The following is a 19,865-nucleotide window of genomic DNA, read 5'->3' on the forward strand; positions in this document are numbered from 1 at the left end:
TTCCTCTTACCTGAGTGCATAGTCAAGTCCATTTTTTGTGGTTGATACATCAATGGACTGTCTTCATTTAATGGAAGAACACATTTCTGAACAAATCTCTTTCTTGCTGTCTGACTATGGACCTTTTGAGGAGAAATAGCAGAATTTCTTTCTTCTCCCATCCTTTTATTTTTGAGAAGTTCTATCAGTGTAAGAGACTGATTCTTTTTTCCACTGGGCAGTTCAGGTTTTGTTTCATCATATTCATTTAAGAAATTCAGCCCTTCTTCCTCAGATGCCGACACTGACAGTGCTTCAGTCTTTAGGCCATTACGGTACGCTTCAAGAGGTATAACATTTTGAGATAGAAAGTCATCACCTGATGCAAGTTTTTGAGCTACAAATGGTCTGGGAATAATACGACGACTGTTCAATGCCTTTAGGATTTTTTCATATTTTTCTTCATTTTGCATCATTTCATTCAGAACACAGATTGGAGATTTATGAGCATCCCATTTGGTCTTTCCAAGCCTTTTCAGGTGGCCTCTAACATGATTTGATAATCCAATTTTAGTATCAAACCAACCACCACAAAGCTGACAAGTGTGTTCAGAAGTGGTTTCAGATTTCTCTATAGCTAAAAAAAATTTTTAAGAGTAATATCAGAATTTTTTTTTAAATGGACCACTCTAAGGTGATTTACCTCTGAAATATAAAATTGTAATTATAATAAAGACCAAATCCAGAAAAAAAATTCAAATCCTCTGAATTTGAATACAGATACATTAGCCCAAATTAACCACATGAAAACTTACCTTTTCTAACTCGCTTAACAGGTGTCCCTGTGCCAGTTCTTTTGAAATGTTGCATTTTGTCACTTGTGGCTATTTGTTCTGGTGATACTACATGACGGGCTTCATAGCTTAATCCTGCTCTGTGAAGATGTCCCCGGACATGATTTGACAACCCAACACCTGTTTCAAATGTTGCTGGGCAATAAGGACACGATTTCTTTTCAAGAGACAAATCAGTCCAATGAAAAACAGAACTATGCTTTGACAATGAAGTTTCTGCATTTTCTAATTGCTGAGGATCATGTATCTCATGTAAAAAGTTGTTAGTTCCAGCATCTTCATAATATTCAAAATAAAAGCCATCATTTTGATCATAACTAAGAGTAGGATTTTCTCCAGGTTCCTGACCTTCCACCTTGCTTTTAAATAGAGGGAATAAGTTTACATGTTCTTGATTAAGATCATTATAGGTTTCATCTTCTATGGCCTGTGTAGTGTAGTCGCCTAGCTCAACATTATCCCAGGAACTATCATCTTCTGTTTCATAACTATCTTTCTTTTCAGCAGAATTAAGTTTTTGCAAAACAACAACAGTCATTTTATGTAAGAAATCAGGATAGCTATCCAAGTCTTCTCCTTCAACAGAACCTTCCTTCTTAGATTCCTTAACTACTCGTTTTACAGCTACACGCCTGTGGTCTTTGAAGCTTTCCGGCCTTTTGTTGTCTGGGTTATGAGGATCTGAAATAAAACTATTGTGAGAATTACTTGATGATGAATACAGATGTAAAGAATTTAGTGAACTAACTTCTTTTTTGAAATGGAGAGGATATGATTCACCTGATTTTTTGATCATCCTGTAGTTTTCATATTTGTGTCTATGTAAATAGTTGCTATTTGCCTTGGCATTAGATTTTTCTTTAGTTGCTTGATGAAGATACTTAGGTTTTTGGTCAATGCTGCTTTTAATTGTTCCAGTCTTGTGAGGAGGGTTGTTTTGACTGCACATGTTTACACCTGATTGGGCAATGCTTTTCCGAGCTTTCTGTATTCTATGTGGCCGCTTATGGAATTTTGAAAAATTACTTGATTGTGAACTTGATCCAAATGTTCGTTTTACGTCTTGTTTTAAAGCAGAGTTCTTTGGAAATGTGGTTGACTGTTGTTTAATTAATGGTTTAGTGCTACTGATATCTATGGGTTCTTCAAGAATGTCATTTTTTCTTTTATCAAGTCCAAGAGGACTACCAAATGAATCAACAGATGATGAGGAATGCAAGTATTCCATGTGCTTTTTTAAAATACTTCTAGCTGAAGTGGTAAAAGGACACATCTTACATATGTATGTAGATGATTTTTTGGATGATCCTGTAACAGAGTCTTTCATAAAAGTCTTTTTTTGTGTTTTCCTCTGAGCTACGTCAGAATTCACTATTGGGCATTTTACTACTGCTCCATGGGCAATGCCTCTGTGACATTCCAATTCATTTTCTGTTACTGCCATGAAGTTACACTCTTCACAGCAATAGTACCTTTTATCTTTTTCGTGGGTTTTAGCATGCTGCACGAATGTTTTAGGGCAATTGGTACCAAACACACACTGAGGACATTGTAATCGTGCACTTCTTCCTTCATCCTGAAGTTCTTTCAATTCACGAATTTCTTCCATCAACTTTTGTCTTCTTTCTTGGTGAATAATCATGTGTTTTAGAAGTGAATTGCGATCTCGAAATGTCCGTCCACATTCTCGACAAGCATATGGCCTTGGGACATTAAGATGGCGAAAGTGACTATTCCCATCTAAATGATACATCATATGCCTGTGGAGGTGCTTTTTCTCCCTAAAATTCACATTGCACTTTGTACAAGGGTAGAATGATGGCTCTTCAGTACTAAAAGTAGCAGGTGACTCAGAATCACTCTCTTCACATTTCTTTTTTAAGGTATTTGAAATAAAAGTGCTAGTATGAACAGGTGAACTGTCTTCTCCACATTTATCTGGGTTATAAATTAGATGTTGAAAAGCATCTACAGATTCCAAATCTTCATCAGTTGATTCAGGCTTCACTTTTGATAATGTGTATTTCTGTGAGTCTATTGCTTGTACCTCTTCATTCTGTTCCAGAAAGTCAACTTCTAGCATTTTTGATTTACTGGGTACACAATTGGAATCACTAAAGCAATCTTCTGTATAACGAGTTATTTTGCTTACATCCATTTTTCGCTTTCTCTTTTTTTCTAGACCTACTTTAGAGTGAACTGGCGCTTTATCCACTGTTTCTTCATTAGTCATAAGAAACTGAATAAACTCTTTTTGGGGATCCCAGTTTGCATCATTTTCTGACCTATACTCATCTGTACCTGAGGAAATTCCTGTTAATGTATTAACACAATCATCTTTTACCAATATATCTTCACTATTCTCGCCCACCTCTACTTGATTTATTAAAGTGCTATCTGACTTTATACTACTCCCTACTGAATTTTGAATGTCACAACCAACTGAAGCAGAGGTAGGTAGTTTTTTAATGGAATGGGTTGGATTCTTAGTATGTGCTACATCTGATAACAAAAATAGAACTTGATGTTGACTCGCTTTTTGTGGTGTAGACAGCTGAAGATCAGCTGTTACCTTCAAAGTTGAACAAGATTCTGTTGTTGGCTGATCCACAGGCTGTCCAGTGGTTAATGAAACACTGCCTTTATTCATACTGGAAGTCTTAGTTAAGGAGGAGTGTGAAACTGGTCCATTAACAGTAGCTCCTTTAGGTAAGGTAAAGTTTTCACTAGAAACAGCAGGAGCACCAGCATGTATGAATAGAGTAGACTGGCCTCCACTTAAGGCTTTTTCAGATTTGTCCTTTGACAGTTCTTCAGGCAGAGTCAATGTATTATTTTTCTGAAATGCTGTTTGACAATCTTTTGGTTTATGAACTCCACTCTCTTTCTCTGAGATAAAATTGTTGTCATCTTGGAGTTCTTCTTTAGCACCAGTAATATCGGTGTTTATCTTCAAATCATCCATATTGTTGGCAAGCCCATTTAACACATTTAGTCTAGAAAATGGAAAACAAAAATTTAGATTTGCATGAAAAAAAAGTACTATTAGAATGTATGGAGAGTTGAAAGTATACATTTATTTTCTATTCTTTATACTGATATCCTAATATTTCTATTCTTTTTTATACTGACATCCTAATAAGAATGTAGCAACATTTCAAATAATTGAAACATTTTAAATGTATTTCAAAGTTCAATACTGTTGTTTGTGCTAGGCAGTAATTCAATGCTGCATACAGAATGTCTAGGGAAATGCAACATACCCTCACACAACATAAATGAATATACTACAGAATGAAAACAAAACCTCAAACACATATTGCTAATGAGAACAAAATTACGTAAGTAGATTAGGAACAAGCATTCTATACTACAAAATAGTCTAATTGTCAAATACTGCAGATAAGTTTTGTAACTTAAAAGCTCATTCCTGGAGAAAGGTAACAAAACACTACTCACTAAAGATCTAAATCTGAATGAACATATTTACTATCAACATCAATGACTCATGAATAAAACAGTAATTTTTATTTTTAAAATATTTAAGAATGCTTTGTTCTTAAGATGTTTAATGTTCTAAAATTCTACTAACTGTAAAAATGCTCTATTCAAAGGGTTTCATTCATTCCTTATTCAGTTTATCCTTAATTCTAAATTAGTAAGTTAAAATTAATGAAGTGATTACATTAAAATTTCATGCCTGAGCTCCCAAATTCTTAAAAGCAGTTATCCCATTTATGATTTGATGGTTTAATGCAGTGGCCTAAAATGCTTGATAATGAAACATCGTAAGCATATATTTTTAGGTTATTTTATATAAAATGCAGATAAAATTTTTCAAACCATTTTTGATCACGTGGTAATCATTTTAAGATAGCAGGATATTTTTTTTTTTAAATAGGAGACTAATGAATGTTTGGGAGACATTCATACCATGGCTGAATTTACTGTCCTATTATGAAGAGTTCCCTGACACTTTGTTTTTATCCTGCTCCTAGAAATAGCCACATTATACTGGAATAGCTGTCTTCTTGAAAGAATAGAAGCTCTTTGAGACTAACAACCTTGTCATCATCATTTTTCTCAAACCAGCGTGCTGTACATGGCATAGGTGCTTGGGCCATAGTTGTTGAATGAATAAAGATGGTTGTAAAATCAAAGTAAAAGTTTTTAAAGTATAAAACTAGTTTTGTTTCTACAGAATTTGGATACTTCATTCTAGTAAGACAAGCTGCATTATGGTTCTGATTGCTTCATTAAGCAACTGTAGCAAAGCCCCCCAATAATCTTTTCTGTACCACTTAAAAGAACTCGATACCTGGCAACCAAAGGTGTTTAACTAAAGTACTGGCATAAGCATCATACATAGTAAGTGTGATTTATTTACTGAGCACTTACTATGTGTTAGGTACTGCTCTAATATTAGAAATACAGTAGTTAATTAAAAGTAGTAATTTACTACTTTAATCAACTATTTTTATATAAACTACTTTTAATAATACTACTTTAAGAGAGCAGTACTTCATAATCCAATATTTTAAAATGAAGACATTCTAAATAAATTTCAATATTTCTACTATCCTTTATGGTACAAATTTCATGCTTTGTAACATATTAAATCTGATTCAATAATAAAAGGTTTCTAATAACATTTTCCATATTTCATAACGCAGAACAAGCACTCATAACTATGATCTTATTCTTTCCACAAAATGTTTAATGCAATAAATATTACAACAATTACAATGTCTTTTTTTTTGCCATTATGCATAGCAACAATCATTATTCCACACCTCTTAGGTTTTAAAATTCTGCTTTTAAGATTGGTAAACTTTCACAGTAATAAAAATAGACTTCCAGTAAGATCATATTCAATGATATCACCCCAAAATGGTGCTAATGCAGCACCCAGCAGGAGACTCTACATCACAAACACAGAAGTTAAAAATGGGCAGCACATAAACATGTGTTAGAACTAGTGTGCAAATGTCAATGAAAAGAAAAGCAAGCTTTGATGCTACACTATTACCCATTCTTGATATTTCTCATTACATAAGCTAGAAAAAGGAAAATGCCTCCATAGTAACAATCTCAAAAATCTAAAATTAATGACAGTTTTTAAAAAACTAGTCTTAAATTTCTGTTCCTCTTTATTATAATCACAGAGGTAGACAAATATATGCTCAGTCAGTTTGAAAGCCTATATTACCTTTTCTCAACAGGAAGCAACGTTGCTAACGAAGTGGTAAATTCAGTGTTAATGAGTGGCTTCACTGTTACCACCTCAGAGGTAAAACCTTCCATGTTCTATGTTCTACCCATCTGTTCTGGTGTTAGAGGTTCAGAGATGGAACAGACGCTTCCCATTTAAAGCAACTTCATTGGTACCCCCTGAACAGCAGGGTGACAAACTATGAGAATATCATGTCGGCTTGGAGACTGCAACCTCATTACCAGAATAAGGGCTTTACAAGAGCTTTTCATAAGTTCACATTCTAAAGACATCAAAATGTTCTGCTCAAAACCACAGGAAAAAAATGTGAACAATATATAACTTTGTTTACAAAACAACTAACAAAAAAAGTAAATTACACATTGTTAAAATATATAAAACTAGGCCTTTACATCGACATAAAGAAATATGGCATAGTTGCCCACAAATTAATAATTACTTCTACTAAAAGTAGTTAGACCTTTTTAGGTAAGTGACAATGCAGCACATTAATACCAACAATGTATTGCATCTGGTAGAAAATATGCTTTAAGAAAATGACTTGGTATTAGGAACAATTAAAAATTTCCTAGTTTAATTTTCAGAATATATTCTAACTATAAAATGTTACAAATGTACTTGTTCTTAATAATAGTATCAGATATTACATTGAGATACAATGAAAAATAATAGATCATTAAACTCTGCACTGAATAATCTAGAAGCTTGACATTTACCTCCCTACTCACAGAGAATTATATAGCATACAGGTAAGAAAGCATTTGACCTACAAATTAGTTTTATATTGTCTCAACCCATTTTTCAGTTTATATAGTCAAATATACATAACAGAGTAATCAATAACAGTTTGTTATACAACAAAGTTGGGAGATGTTTTAAGATAGTTATTTTTCATTAAGTTTTAAAAAAGGGAAGCTAATAATTAAAAATAATCTGTTTTATTGCTTAGACCCCCCCTAAATTCCAATTCAACACATTCAATTTGCTGTATCACTTAGGATCTTTTAAAATAATGTTTAGATACCATTACTAAATCCTTCCTCTTATACTCAAATAATTATAAAATTTTTGTTTTACTTGAATTTAAAAATGTTCTTTTAAAAATTCACATTTTTAAACAGCCAGAAATGGGAATTTAAAATCTACATAAAACATATTTTCAGTATCCAGAAAATCATAATGAGTTCTACAGCTATAACTGCCTCTAGTTATACACTGTGAGCATTTAAAAAAAAAAAAGTACAAAGGTCAGATCTGTCTTAAAGATGACAGATCATCACTTATATGCCTCAAGCTAGACTTATTGTCTCAGAAATCTCAAACATCAGTATTTTTGCAAACTATCAGCACTTGCTATAACACCATCACTACACTACATCTTGAGGTTACTACAGAAGAAATGAGGTGATAATTGCATATTAACATAATTATTCTGTAATCCCTCTGAGCAAGCTTCCTAGGTCACTCAGTAATTCAGATTAGATACAACCTTCCTGTCATCAAATCTATGCTGTCCACTTCTGTTCATGAATAATTCTTTTTTTATAGAAAATTAGCTTAATTTCATTCTTTTATGTACATTATTAATTGTATTTGTTGCAAGCAGGTTAACATTTTGTGAGTACTTATTACATAATGCCAACCTTTGTCATAGAGTATAATTTCGCATAAAATTCAGTGCAATCTGCCCTCATTCTACTTCAGTTCACTAATAACGATATTACATAACTGCAAGTAAATTATAATGCTGCCCACTAGCTGAGTTATAGTTAGGATCTGTCAGGTTTTCACAAATGCTATATTCATTTAAATTATCCTTAAGAACACATGACAACTCCAGTTAGTAATATAAGATTGGGTCAAAAAAAGAACTTCATAACTGTCATTGTAATTGCAAACCAATATTAAGTAATTACATTTAAATTACTTTGGTAGTTAAGCCTAAATATACTATTAACACAATGTACAAAAACGCACAGCTAAATCTCACTGAAAAGAGAAGACAGTATACTATATAATCATATCACATATAGGCAGTATCCTATTCTGCATGTCACACTGAAATAAAAACACACAGAACATTTATAAGGGTATATCCAGGACGAAGCTGATTCCGAAAACCCTATCATATAATAAAATGAAGAGACAAATGAGTATGCTGACTCTAACAATTAGCCCATATAATCAAACAATCTTCAAATGTCTGAATGTCTGTCCTATAGAAAGCAAGTCATAAAGATATGATTTTCATCTCAAGTCCAAGAAAAACTAGAAACGGGAACCCCTCACCACTGCAAAGGGCTGCCTAACACAATAGTGAATCAGAATGGTTCAGCAGGTAAACTGTCAATAACACTGTAGAGTGGACTATGAGGTTGGAGATTAGTAAAATGATTTCTAAGGTGCCTATTTATTTATTTAGTGGTGCTGGGGATTGAACCCAGGGCCTTGCACATGAAAGAAAAGCACTCTACCCTTTTAATATATATCAAAGATTTCTAGCATTTAATCATTGCTTGAAATAATGACTCAAGAACTGGAGTGAGAATTAAACCACAGGACCATAAACAAATTAAATTCACAATAACCTGAAATAATCCTTTAAAGTTAATTTTTAATCTATTGATTTTTTGGGGGGAGGGGGGTACTGGAGATTGAAACCAAGGTGCTTTACCATTGAGCTACATCTGTAATGAATACCTAACCTTTCATCTGTATTACATAAGCTTAAACTCTACCACAGAAATTCATTTATATATATATATATATATATATATATATATATATATATTCAGATAGGAAAGTGAAATTCTCTTTGAAAACTAGAAAAGACAGAAGTTTTTCCTTCCACAAAATAATATTTTTATTAAATGTGAATGCTTATTAAGATTATCATTTATTCAACTTACCTTTTTAGTTTTCTGAAATCAGTCTTAAAAATCCAATCAGCTTTTAAGAAAAATAGACCAAGGTAGTCCCTACTCTACAACTATCATAATTTAGAATAGTAGAAATTCAAACACAAAAAATTTACTTTCTCTCAAGAATATTAATATGCTTCTCTCTCATAGAGAGAGAAAAAGAAAATATTGTATTTTTGTGATGGTAAATCACCAACTGGCTATTACTACTCTTTTGACTTACATTAGAGCTGCTAACAAGTTTTTACTTACTGCATGCTCAGTTCTTGAGTTTCAGTTATAAGATGTAGAAGAGACATTTGTTGTAAACTTCAGTAATTACAGAAACTCGCTAAAATCTTATAGAAAACTGTGTAGTATTTAGCAAACACATATTCTTATTAATCAAATGTATAGTTCTATTCAAATGATGACAATTTAAAAGAATTTCCTTCAGGTCTACCCACATGAAGGAAGAATAAAAGCAAGGTGAAGAATGGGAATTTTCAATCACAAGAGATTTAGCAAGTGCATGATTTCCAACTTATCCAATCTCTGAAACCAAAATATGATTAATATGACATCATTATTTTATAAAGGATGAATAAATCATACACATAACTGATGTTTCAGGGAATTTTTTAAATTATTGTTAATATTAATATCAGTAGGTACTGCTGTTTTTTTGTTTTCCTTTTTTCAACTGTACTGCTACCTAACTGGGGAAGCCTACAGAGGTCACACATGTACAGAAAACTGCCATCAAAGGGTAGACAGGAAGAGGAATAGAAACCGGAATAAATCTGACTTAACTTTCCTATGTACATATTTGAATACACCTCAGTGAATCTTCACATCATGTACAACCACAAGACTAGGATCCTGTTAGAATCTGTAAACAAGTCAAAATAACACCTGGCATTTTGCCAGGGGAATGTTAGAGTTCCTAAACAAGTCTGGATGGTGCCTGGCAAAATGCCAGAGGGAGTGGTTTGAGAAGTAACAAAAGCGAGCCATTAAGTGTGGAGATTCCTGATTGGTTGACAGATGTATCCAGTTTATGCTAATTAGATAAGCGGTGTGGAATGTATAAATACTGCTCCAGTCCTGCAATAAACGGCTTCCACTCCTGCTGTATCAATCTACATAAGTTGTTCCTCACCACCACCCCCCCCCCCCCCCCCCCCCCCCCCCCGTTATTTTGCCCAGCCAGCCGGCTGCGGCAGGATCCTAATTAGAATAAGATGTACTCCATATTTGTATAGATGTGTCAAAATATACTCCACTGTCATGTATGACTAAAAAGAACAACAACAAAAACCAACACATTATGCCACCAGTAATACAGATTATATACTCTATTCAAAAGTAGAAGGCCCTATAAAATACCATGGCCAAAAAATGTCTCACGGAAGAGAAAGGACTTTAGCTAAATTTTATAGTGCAGTGTCAAGAAAACCACTCCTTTGGAGACTGGAGGCAACCAGGACTGAGTTTGAAAAAATGCCTCTGCAATATCTACCTTAGAGCAGAGTTACTCTAACTTCAGTCACTTCATCAGTAAAAGAGGGATGAAACCTCTTACAAAATTTTGAGAATTAAATAAGACAATACACATAAAACATAGCACTGGGTCTGGCACTTACTAATTACTCATTAAGTACTAATTCCCTATGACACACCTACCATTAACATGTTTCATTTATAAAACAATGACAATGATTTGTGTACTAGTCATTGCAGAGGCTAAGACCTAGAGATAGAGCTCCCTAGAAATATGCTGGATGACTAGGTAAAGATCATTCCTAGAAGAGAATTTATTCTGGGAGAAGCTACGTGGATCTTAACTACTTCCAGGGTATAATAAACAGGATAAATAGAAGCTAAAGAGACATAGGATCAGAGCAATAACTCTTATGGAATAGAGCAGGGTTTCAGTGAAATAATAGTTAGTAAGCTATAAGGGGACCTTTGTACTCAAAGGAAAATAACATGAATTAGCCACTTAAGATTTAAAATTTTTATTCCCTAGAGTCCATCAAGAATATGAATTTCAACTTCCCTTTGTGATTAAATTGTAAGAAAATGACTTATCTATTGATGAACACTGAGGCTGGTTCCATAGTTTGACTACTGTGAATTGTGCTGCTATAAACATGGGTATGCATGTGTCACTGTAGTATGATGGATGACTTTAATTCTTTAGGATAAATACTGAGGAGTTGTATAACTGGGTCATATGGTAATTTCACTGTACTAATTTACAATCCTATAAACAGTTTTCCCCCAAATCCTCTCCAGCATTCATTATTGTTTGTATTCTTGATGACTGCCATTCTAACCCAAATGAGATGAAATCTTAGTGAAGTTTTGATTTGTATTTCGCTAAATGCTAAGGATGTTGAACCTTTTAAAATATATTTGCTGGCTATTTGTATTTCTTCTTTTGAAAAAAAAAAAGAAAGAAAGAAAGAAAATGAAAGCAGATGGACTGTAAGAGAAAGATATACCATGTCAGATAAAGCCACAATCTAGTACAGATAAAATCAAGGATTCCTGGAAAGAACAGAGATGTCAATCTAAAATAAAACCAACCCCCCCCACACACCCAAAAAAGAAGGAAAACTAAAAGCAGGTTTTATACAAAAGGATATGAATCAAAACAGCATTAGATTTTTCATCATGAAGACTATAAAGTCAAAAAATTAATAACTTCAAAGTTTGGATTAATTATTATTTTGATTTTTGAATAATATATGGAAACCAATAATATTCAAGAGTGAGAGCATACAAAAACTTCTACCATCTCAAAAATTTTTCAAAAAGGTTGAGAAGGATCTGAAAAATGGTTAAGTTAGTACACTAAGAGTGCTTTTATTAATTTTCAACAATGAGGTTATACTTTTGTCAATTCCTAACAGCAACTGAAATACAAAAATTTAAATGTGTAAAAAAAGTAAGATTAATTAATCACTAGAAGAACTTTAGAAGTACATGCATTTAATAGCCTCAGATATAAATTGGTGGGTTTCTTTATTAATTAATTTTTTGGCACTGGGCATTGAACCAGGTGAACTTCAATGAGTTACATCCCCAGACTTTTTTAGTTTTTATTTTGAGACAGGGTACTCACTAAGTTTCTGAGAATCTGCCTAAATTGCTGAAGCTTAGCCTTGAATTTGTAATCTTGCCTCAGCCTCCCAAATTGCTGGGATTGCAAGTATGTGCCACCCTGATGGCTGGTGTATTTTAAATAAAGAAATAATCTGCTTTTGAGAAGAGGCTAACAAGTACCTTAAAATGAAAATTTACTAACAACAATAATAACAACAACGAAGGAAGAAGAGCAGAGTGGATGTAGCTGAAATGAACTGAAACATTCTTTCAGAACAACTTTTTTAAACAGAAAAAGGTTAAACAGTAAGCAAAAATGTAAGAGACACAGAGAATAGATCCACAAATTACATGGAGTATGAGAATTACTGAAGCCGAAGTATGGAGAAGACACAATAGAAAAAAAAGTGTAAGAGCTCAAGAAACATAGAAATCTCCATATTAGGAGATCTAGGGAAATTTCAGAACTATAAAAATGAAAGGAAAAATTCTATACATTTTGGGAAAACAAACTCAAACCACCTACAAAGGAATAAGAATACAAATTCATCTTGAAATTTTTGAAGGAAAAAACTTTTTTTTTAAATGTTGCCTGAAAAATTTATAAAAGTAGAATATATTTTTTGTCATCTCCATATTCTCCAGACTATCTTCCACCTCAGTTACCAATGTTAATAGTCTGGCAAATCTTCTACTCTTTCTCATTCAAACATGTAAACATATGTATTTGTGTTTATCTTTAGAGAAATGAAACTATACTATACACATGCTACAATAAATATCCTTATATAGATAGCCTTATAGTGTATTTTAGTTTAAAATATGCTTTGAAATCATTTTTCCAGTTTTGTAGCAACTTGCATGTCTACCTCTAATGTATAAAAGTGCATGTTCTTCACATTCTTATCAATACAATGATGAAATACTCTCCAACCCAGAGCTCTATAACAATCCAAGCTAGCATTTGAGCTTAACAACAAAGTAGACATTTTTAGACAAGCAAGATTCCAAAGGTTTACCATGACAAGAGTTGCTTCTGGATATTCAAGTACAGAGAGAAATGAATACTCAAAAAAGAAAGACGGGGAAATCAGAAAACACTAATGAACAACTAAATCTAATAACTGTTGCTAAATATTTAAAAATGATTCATTCAGAAAGAGAATAATACAGGACTTAAAAATCTAGAAACTGAGATATCAAAAGATTTCAACATTGGAAGTTAGACTAATTCATACTGATTTTTAAAAAAATCTTTATACATGTTAAAATGTTAAGGGCAATCAACAAAAATAATGAAATAAGACATATAATTTCAAATCTACAGAAAAAAATGGAAGAAAATTTGATGTATCCAATAAAAACAGCAAAGGAACATAAAAAGTAATAAAAATAAAAAGTAGCAAAGGAACACAGCAAAAAGAAAAAGAAAATCAAGAGGACAAAAAGAAGTTCAAACATATCAGCATTCACCAGAGATGTGAAAAGTTCATATATTAAGCAAAAGGCATTCAGATTTGTTTTGAAGTCTGTTCTATGTTGTTTATAAGTTTCAACAACAGATGATTAAATAAGATCATGGAAAGATTAGCTAGGCAAAGGTTAATACAAAGAAAGATGTCTCTAGTCACAAAAATCAAATAGAAGTTAAGGCGAAACAACAGTAACCCTGCTAGAGATGAATATTATATATCAGTAGAAGTATATAATCCACCATGAAAATAAAATATTCATGAACCTCTCTGCATTAAACAAAATGGCTACAAAATATATAAATAAATATAAATATATAAGTCAAAATTTCTACAAGGAGACACTGATAAATCAAGAGCCACAGAGGCTTTAAGCACTATTCCCAAAGGTTAACAAATCAGACTTATTTAAAAAGTCAGAATGAAGATGATTTTGATAACATAATGAAATTTACTGAATACAGTGGTCTTCAAACTGGGGTTTGTATATTCTTCTAAGTACTGAAATATTTCCCAAATAGTTGGCAGATATGAATGATAATTAGAGTTCCTCAACTTCTTTATGTACTCTTTATCCTAAAATCCATCTGTATGTTTCGATTGTAATAAGTTACTCTAGTTCTCCTTATGCACCTCCCCTTTAAAGACCATCCTTCTTGCTTTACCAAAGTTTCAGAAACACAAAGTTATAAGTTTTTTCACCAACATTAGTTGTTCAGGCCAATAATGTTAGAACAATCTTCATTATTCTCCTTTCCTCATAATTCATAGTCAAACCATACTGTCATCTTCAAAATATATCCAGAATTTAATCATTTCTCACCACTGCTACAACCTACTATTACCTCTCCCCTGTATCATTTGAACAGCTTCCTAATCTCAATTTAATACACCTTGTCCTGTTTATCCTATTCTCAACAGAGCAAGCCAAGTGATCCTCTTAAATCTTAGATCATATTCCTCAAAACCCTGTGACAGCTCCCTGTTTTCCTCACAAGAGAACCAAACACTTAAAATAGCTTATCAAACTGTACAAAAATACTTCCTATAACTTTCTGACCACATTTTTTTCTCTTTCAAGCTCACTCACTGTATTCTAACCACAATGGCTTTTATTAGTATTCCTTGCTTTCTTCCACCCAGATCTCTCATTGCAGACTCTCTCATCTCATATCATCTTTGCTGAATGATATTTTGCATGATGCCTACCTGAATCATTCTATTTCAAGTTACACCCCAAACTTCCTTACCTTCTTTATCCTTTTGGCATTCTCAAATCCTCTTAACCTAGGTTATCCCTTTTTCCCTAACACTTAATACCTTCTAACATACTGAGTAATATGTAATATGCTGTCTGTGCATCCTTCCTCTAGAACTAGAATTTCAAAGATCTATCTTGTTAAGTGAATATCTCAAAGGTTAAGAAGCACACCACTTAGAATCTTTCTGCAATTTTTAGTGTGTAAAAACCTTTGGGGAACCAAATATAAAGGAGGTTTGAGAACACAGTTCATTATGTAGAATATTATAAAACAAAGGAAACATGAAAATTTGAAGCTACTTAGTCTTAGTTCATTGAAAAACTACTCCAGGCAAGATTCCAGTGCATGTTTGCTGGGAGCCATTAGCCAAGTAGGTATGACAATTTCCTTGCCAGCGTACCCAATGTTGCTTAGTGGAAGGACTCGTGGAAATAGGACATTTTGCAGTGACATTGGCATGTAGGTGACCTTGCTCAAGGACCAAGGCGGATCCGAGTTTAGGGCGTTCCCGGTTTAGGACTATCCGGGTTTAGGGTGGTTCCAGGTTTAAGATTATTCCTGCTGGGAATAGGGCGTATCCTGCTGCCTGAGTTCCCCTTGAGTTCTCACGTGATTCAGACAGTATTTTTTGGGAGACAGAAGCCCAGTGGGGGTGGGTTTGGGCAGAGAACGTGGATTTCCCCAGAATGTGATTGTAGAAGGCTGGTGTGAGTTCGGGAATAAAGAGTTGCTGTTTGAATCTACATGCTGTGTGGTGGCTCGTGATTTTGTGCCCAGCCAGACTGCGGAACATGTTTATCTGTCTCTGCTACTCTAAACCTTCATTTCTCTTTCTCACCCATCTCGCTCCACATATCAGACTTAGAATTATCATTCAGAAATGAGAAGGTCACCAAGCTTCATTTTACCTTCCCCACAATTGAGACTTAGTAGGATGACAAATACTGAGAAGGCAAACAAAAACCTAATATACCAAAACATGTGCTACAGCAAAAGCAGTGTGTAAAGGAAAAACTATAGCTATAAAACCTGAATTTTTAAAAAGAACATCACAAATCAACAACATTACACCTTATGAAATTCACAGCAAATAATCATTACATAAGGTGCTAAAAATATTTAGTAAAACAAAAAATAACCCAATTTTAAAATGAAGACATTTCTCCAAGATATACAAATGGTCAACAGATTATGAAAAAAAATGCTTACCACCACATCAGGGAAATGCAAATCAAAACCATAATGAAGTATCATCTCATTCCAGTAAGAATAACATTATCAAAAAGGCAAAAGATAACAAGTATTAGCAAGGATGTGAAGAAAAAGAAAACCCTTCCACACTGCTGATGGGAATGCAAATTAGTATAGTCATTATGGAAATCAGTATGGAGGATCTTCAAAAACTCAAAAACAAAAGGAGGCACAAGTTCAAGCCTGTAGCACCTGCTCAAAAAGCTGAGGAATTTAGCTTGAGCCCAGGAGTTTGAGGCCAGCATGCACAACATAGCAAGACCTTCTCTCAAAACAAAGACACACCTGGCATGCATACCTGTAATCCCAGCAGCTCAGGAGGCTGAGACTGAGGATTGGAAGTTCAAAGCCAGATTCAGCAACAGCAAGGTGGCTAAGCAAATCAGTGAGACCCTGTCTCCAAACAAAATACAAAATAGAACTGGGGATGTGACTCACTGCTTACTTAAGTGCCCCTACATTCAATCTCCAGTACCCAAAAATTAAACAAAGACCAATCAACCAGCGAGAACTACCATATGATCCAGCAATCTCACTACTGTATATGTAACCAAAGGAAATGAAATCAGTATATGGAAGATACATTGCATTACTATGTGTAGCACTTCATAATCCTGAAGAAATAGAAACAGTGTCCACCAACTGATGAATTGATTAAAAATAGACATATACACACAATGAAATACCATTGAGCCATGAAGAGAATGAAATCCTGTCATTTGTGATAACATCAGTAGAACTGGAAACAATTAAGCTAAATTAGCCAGGCACAGAATAAACAAGTACCTCAAGAGATTTCACTCATATGGAATATAGAAGTTATCACACTGAAGTTGAGCAGAATAGTGATTACCAGAAGATATAGTTAATAGTAAGAGTAAGGTGATTACAGATCATGATAATGTGCTATCGATTTTAAAAGCTGGGTTATGGTTTAGATGTAAGGTATTCCCCCAAAAGCTTCTGCTAATGAGTCTGAGGTAAAATGATTGAATTGTGAGAGCTGTAATCTAACCAGTCCATCCTAGTTTGAATAGATTGACTGGGTGGTACACATAGGTAGTGGGGCATGGCTGGAGGTGGGTCAATGGATTGTGCCCTGGAAGGGTGCATTTTCTGTGTAGGCCCTTCCCCTCACTTCTTCTCTGCTTCCTGTTCAACATGAGGTGAGCAGTTTACCTCTTGGGGGCCCTTCCACCATGATATACCACCTGACTTTGGGCCCAGAGCAATGGAGTGGCCATCTATGGACTGAAACTGTGAGCCCCAAATAAACTTTTCCTCATCTAAGTTGTTCTTGTTAGGCTTTTGGTCATAGAGACACAAAGCTAGAAGAAAGGATTCCAAATGTTTTCACCATAAAGAAATGACACGTTTGAGTAGATGTGTTTAATCCAACTTAAACATTACATAATTTGTTTCAACAGTTTTAAAATAAATTTTAAAAATACAATCAATGAAATAAAAAGTGGGTTCCTTGAAAAGATAAACAGAGAAATTGACTGAGACTGTAAATCACAAATCAGAAAGCAAAAATGGAAGCATTGCTATAGACTTCAAAGAAATTAAAGATTATAAGAGAATACTATGGGGCTGGGGATGTGGCTCAAGCGGTAGCGCGCTCGCCTGGCAGTCGTGCGGCCCGGGTTCGATCCTCAGCACCACATACAAAGATGTTGTGTCTGCCAAAAACTAAAAAATAAATAAAAAATTTTAAAAAAGAGAGAGAATACTATGAACTGAACATCAACAAGTTAGATAATATGGGAAAATTCCTAAAAACACACAAACTACCAGAGTAGCTCAAAACGAAAAAGGAACTCTAAACAGACCTCCAACAAATAAAGAGATTGAATTAATAATCAAATATCTTGCTCAAAGGAAAGTCCAAGACCAGATGATTTCACTGGTGAATTTTAAGTTTCACCATACATTCTATGAAACTAGCATTACACAACTACAAAAGCCAAACAAAGAACCTGGAAGAAAATTACACACCAGTATATTTCATGAATATTGACACAAAAATCCTTAACAAAACACTAGCAAACTAAAGCCAAAAGTACTTTAAAAAGTAAGTATATCGAGGGCTGAGGATATAGCTCAGTTGGTAGAGTGCTTTCCTTATATGCACAAGGCCCTGGGTGCGATCCCCAGCACTTTTAAAAAAAAAAAAAAAAAAAAAACATGAAGCCCTTGGTTCTAATCCAGTACCCCCCCACAAAAGAAAAAAAAATTTTTTAAAAAAGTAAGTATATCACAACTAAGAGTAGATCAACCTAAGAAGCAATCAGTGCAATAAATCACATTAATAAAATAAAGGAAAAAAAACATAATCATCTCAAAAGATGCGGAAAAAGAATTTTCATAAAATTTATCACTGTTTCATGAAAAAAACCACTTAGCAAACTAGCAACAGAAGCACAGCTGTCAACGTCACAAAGGACATCTATGAAAAATACACAGCAAACATCATACTCAGTGTGCAAAGACAGAGCTTCCTCCCCAAGTCATTAAGAGAAGGATCAGTAACAAGACAAGGCAAATCAATCTCACCACTGCTATTCAACATTGTTCTGAAATCTTAATGAGAGGAATTATGCAAGAGAAATAAGAGACATCCAAATTGGAAAGAAAGAAGAAAAACTGTCTTTACTTGCCAATGACATATAAATATATAAGGAAAATCCTAAGTATGTACACACACAAAAAAATTACTAGAGTTAATAAACAAAATCAGCAAACTTACAGCTAATAGATCAACATAAAAATTCAGCTGTAGTTCTATATGCTAGCAATGAATATCTGAAAAGAAAATTCCACTTATGACAGCATCCATAAATAATCAAAAGAATAAATGCATCCAAAGTGGTAAAAGACATGTACATTAAAAACTATAAAACACTGCTGAAAGGAATTAAATGAGATGGACGTGGTGATACACACCTGTAATTCCAGCAGCTCATGAGGCTGAGGCAGGAGGATTGTGAGTTCAAAGCCAGACCCAGCAATTTAGTGAGGTATTCAGCAACTCAGCAAGACCCTGTCACTAAATAAAATATATATTAAAAAAGGACTGGAATGTGGTTCAGTGATTAAGTACCCCTGGATTCAATCACCATTACCAGAAAGAAAAGAAAAGACAGACGAAGGAAGGAAGAAAGACGAAGGAAGGAAGGAAGGAAGGAAGGAAGGAAGGAAGGAAGGAAGGAAGGAAGGAAGGCGGAGGAAGGGAGGGAGGGAGGAAGGAAGGGAGGGAGGAAGGAAGGGAGGGAGGGAGGGAGGGAGGGAGGAAGGAAGGAAGGAAGGAAGGAAGGAAGGAAGGAAGGAAGGAAAAGATATTCTTTTGTTCATTGTTTTAGTCAGCTTTGTGTCACTATGACCAAAAGACCTGACAAGAACAATTCAGAAGAGGAAGTTTATTATGACTCATGGTTTCAGAGATTCATTCAAGGGTTGGCAGACTCCATAACTGTGGGCCTGATATATGGCCCACAAAAGGGCATTAGGGCATTAGGGTATAGCAGATGAAAGCAATTCGGGACATGGCAATCAAGAAACAGAGAGAGAAAACTCCAAAGGCATACCACCAGTGACCTACTTCCTCCAGCAACACCCTACCTGCCTACATTTACCACCCAGTTAATCCACAAGAGGATTAACCCACTGAATGAATTGCAGCTCTTATAATCCAGTCATTTCACCTCTGAACATTCCTTCATTGTCTCCCACATGAGGTTCTGGGGGACACCTGGTATCTAAAACATAACATTCATGGATTAGATTCCCTAGTGGAATTC

At 34.2% G+C, this 19,865-nt stretch overlaps 2 protein-coding genes across 18 annotated transcripts in view; one reads left to right on the top strand and one right to left on the bottom strand.

Annotated features, from left to right (window-relative positions):
- Positions 1 to 19,865, top strand: part of LOC131424885 (endogenous retrovirus group K member 6 Gag polyprotein-like) — a 218,607-nt gene that overhangs the window by 183,683 nt on the left and 15,059 nt on the right. The gene's annotated exons all lie outside the window — the stretch shown is intronic.
- The window catches only part of Znf644 (zinc finger protein 644), a 105,827-nt gene that overhangs the window by 22,890 nt on the left and 63,072 nt on the right, over positions 1 to 19,865 (bottom strand). For 6 of the 17 annotated variants that reach the window (XM_058585125.1, XM_058585122.1, XM_058585120.1 and 3 more), the window contains 3 exons: positions 19,012 to 19,114; positions 795 to 3,829; positions 11 to 616 (listed from right to left, as the gene is read on the bottom strand). The exons of 5 other annotated variants lie outside the window; for them this stretch is intronic. In XM_058585125.1, coding sequence (XP_058441108.1) covers positions 11 to 616; positions 795 to 3,829; positions 19,012 to 19,031 — 3,661 coding nt within the window. In that variant the 5' untranslated portion in view covers positions 19,032 to 19,114. The remainder of the gene's footprint in view (positions 1 to 10; positions 617 to 794; positions 3,830 to 19,011; positions 19,115 to 19,865) is intronic. 6 more of the 17 variants (XM_046461540.2, XM_046461555.2, XM_046461532.2 and 3 more) reach the window with 1 other exon arrangement.

This window comes from Marmota monax, unplaced genomic scaffold (assembly GCF_021218885.2).
Source record: "Marmota monax isolate L192 unplaced genomic scaffold, Marmota_monax_Labrador192_F-V1.1 WCK01_AAM20220418_F8-fsc00070, whole genome shotgun sequence".
NCBI lineage: Eukaryota > Metazoa > Chordata > Mammalia > Rodentia > Sciuridae > Marmota > Marmota monax.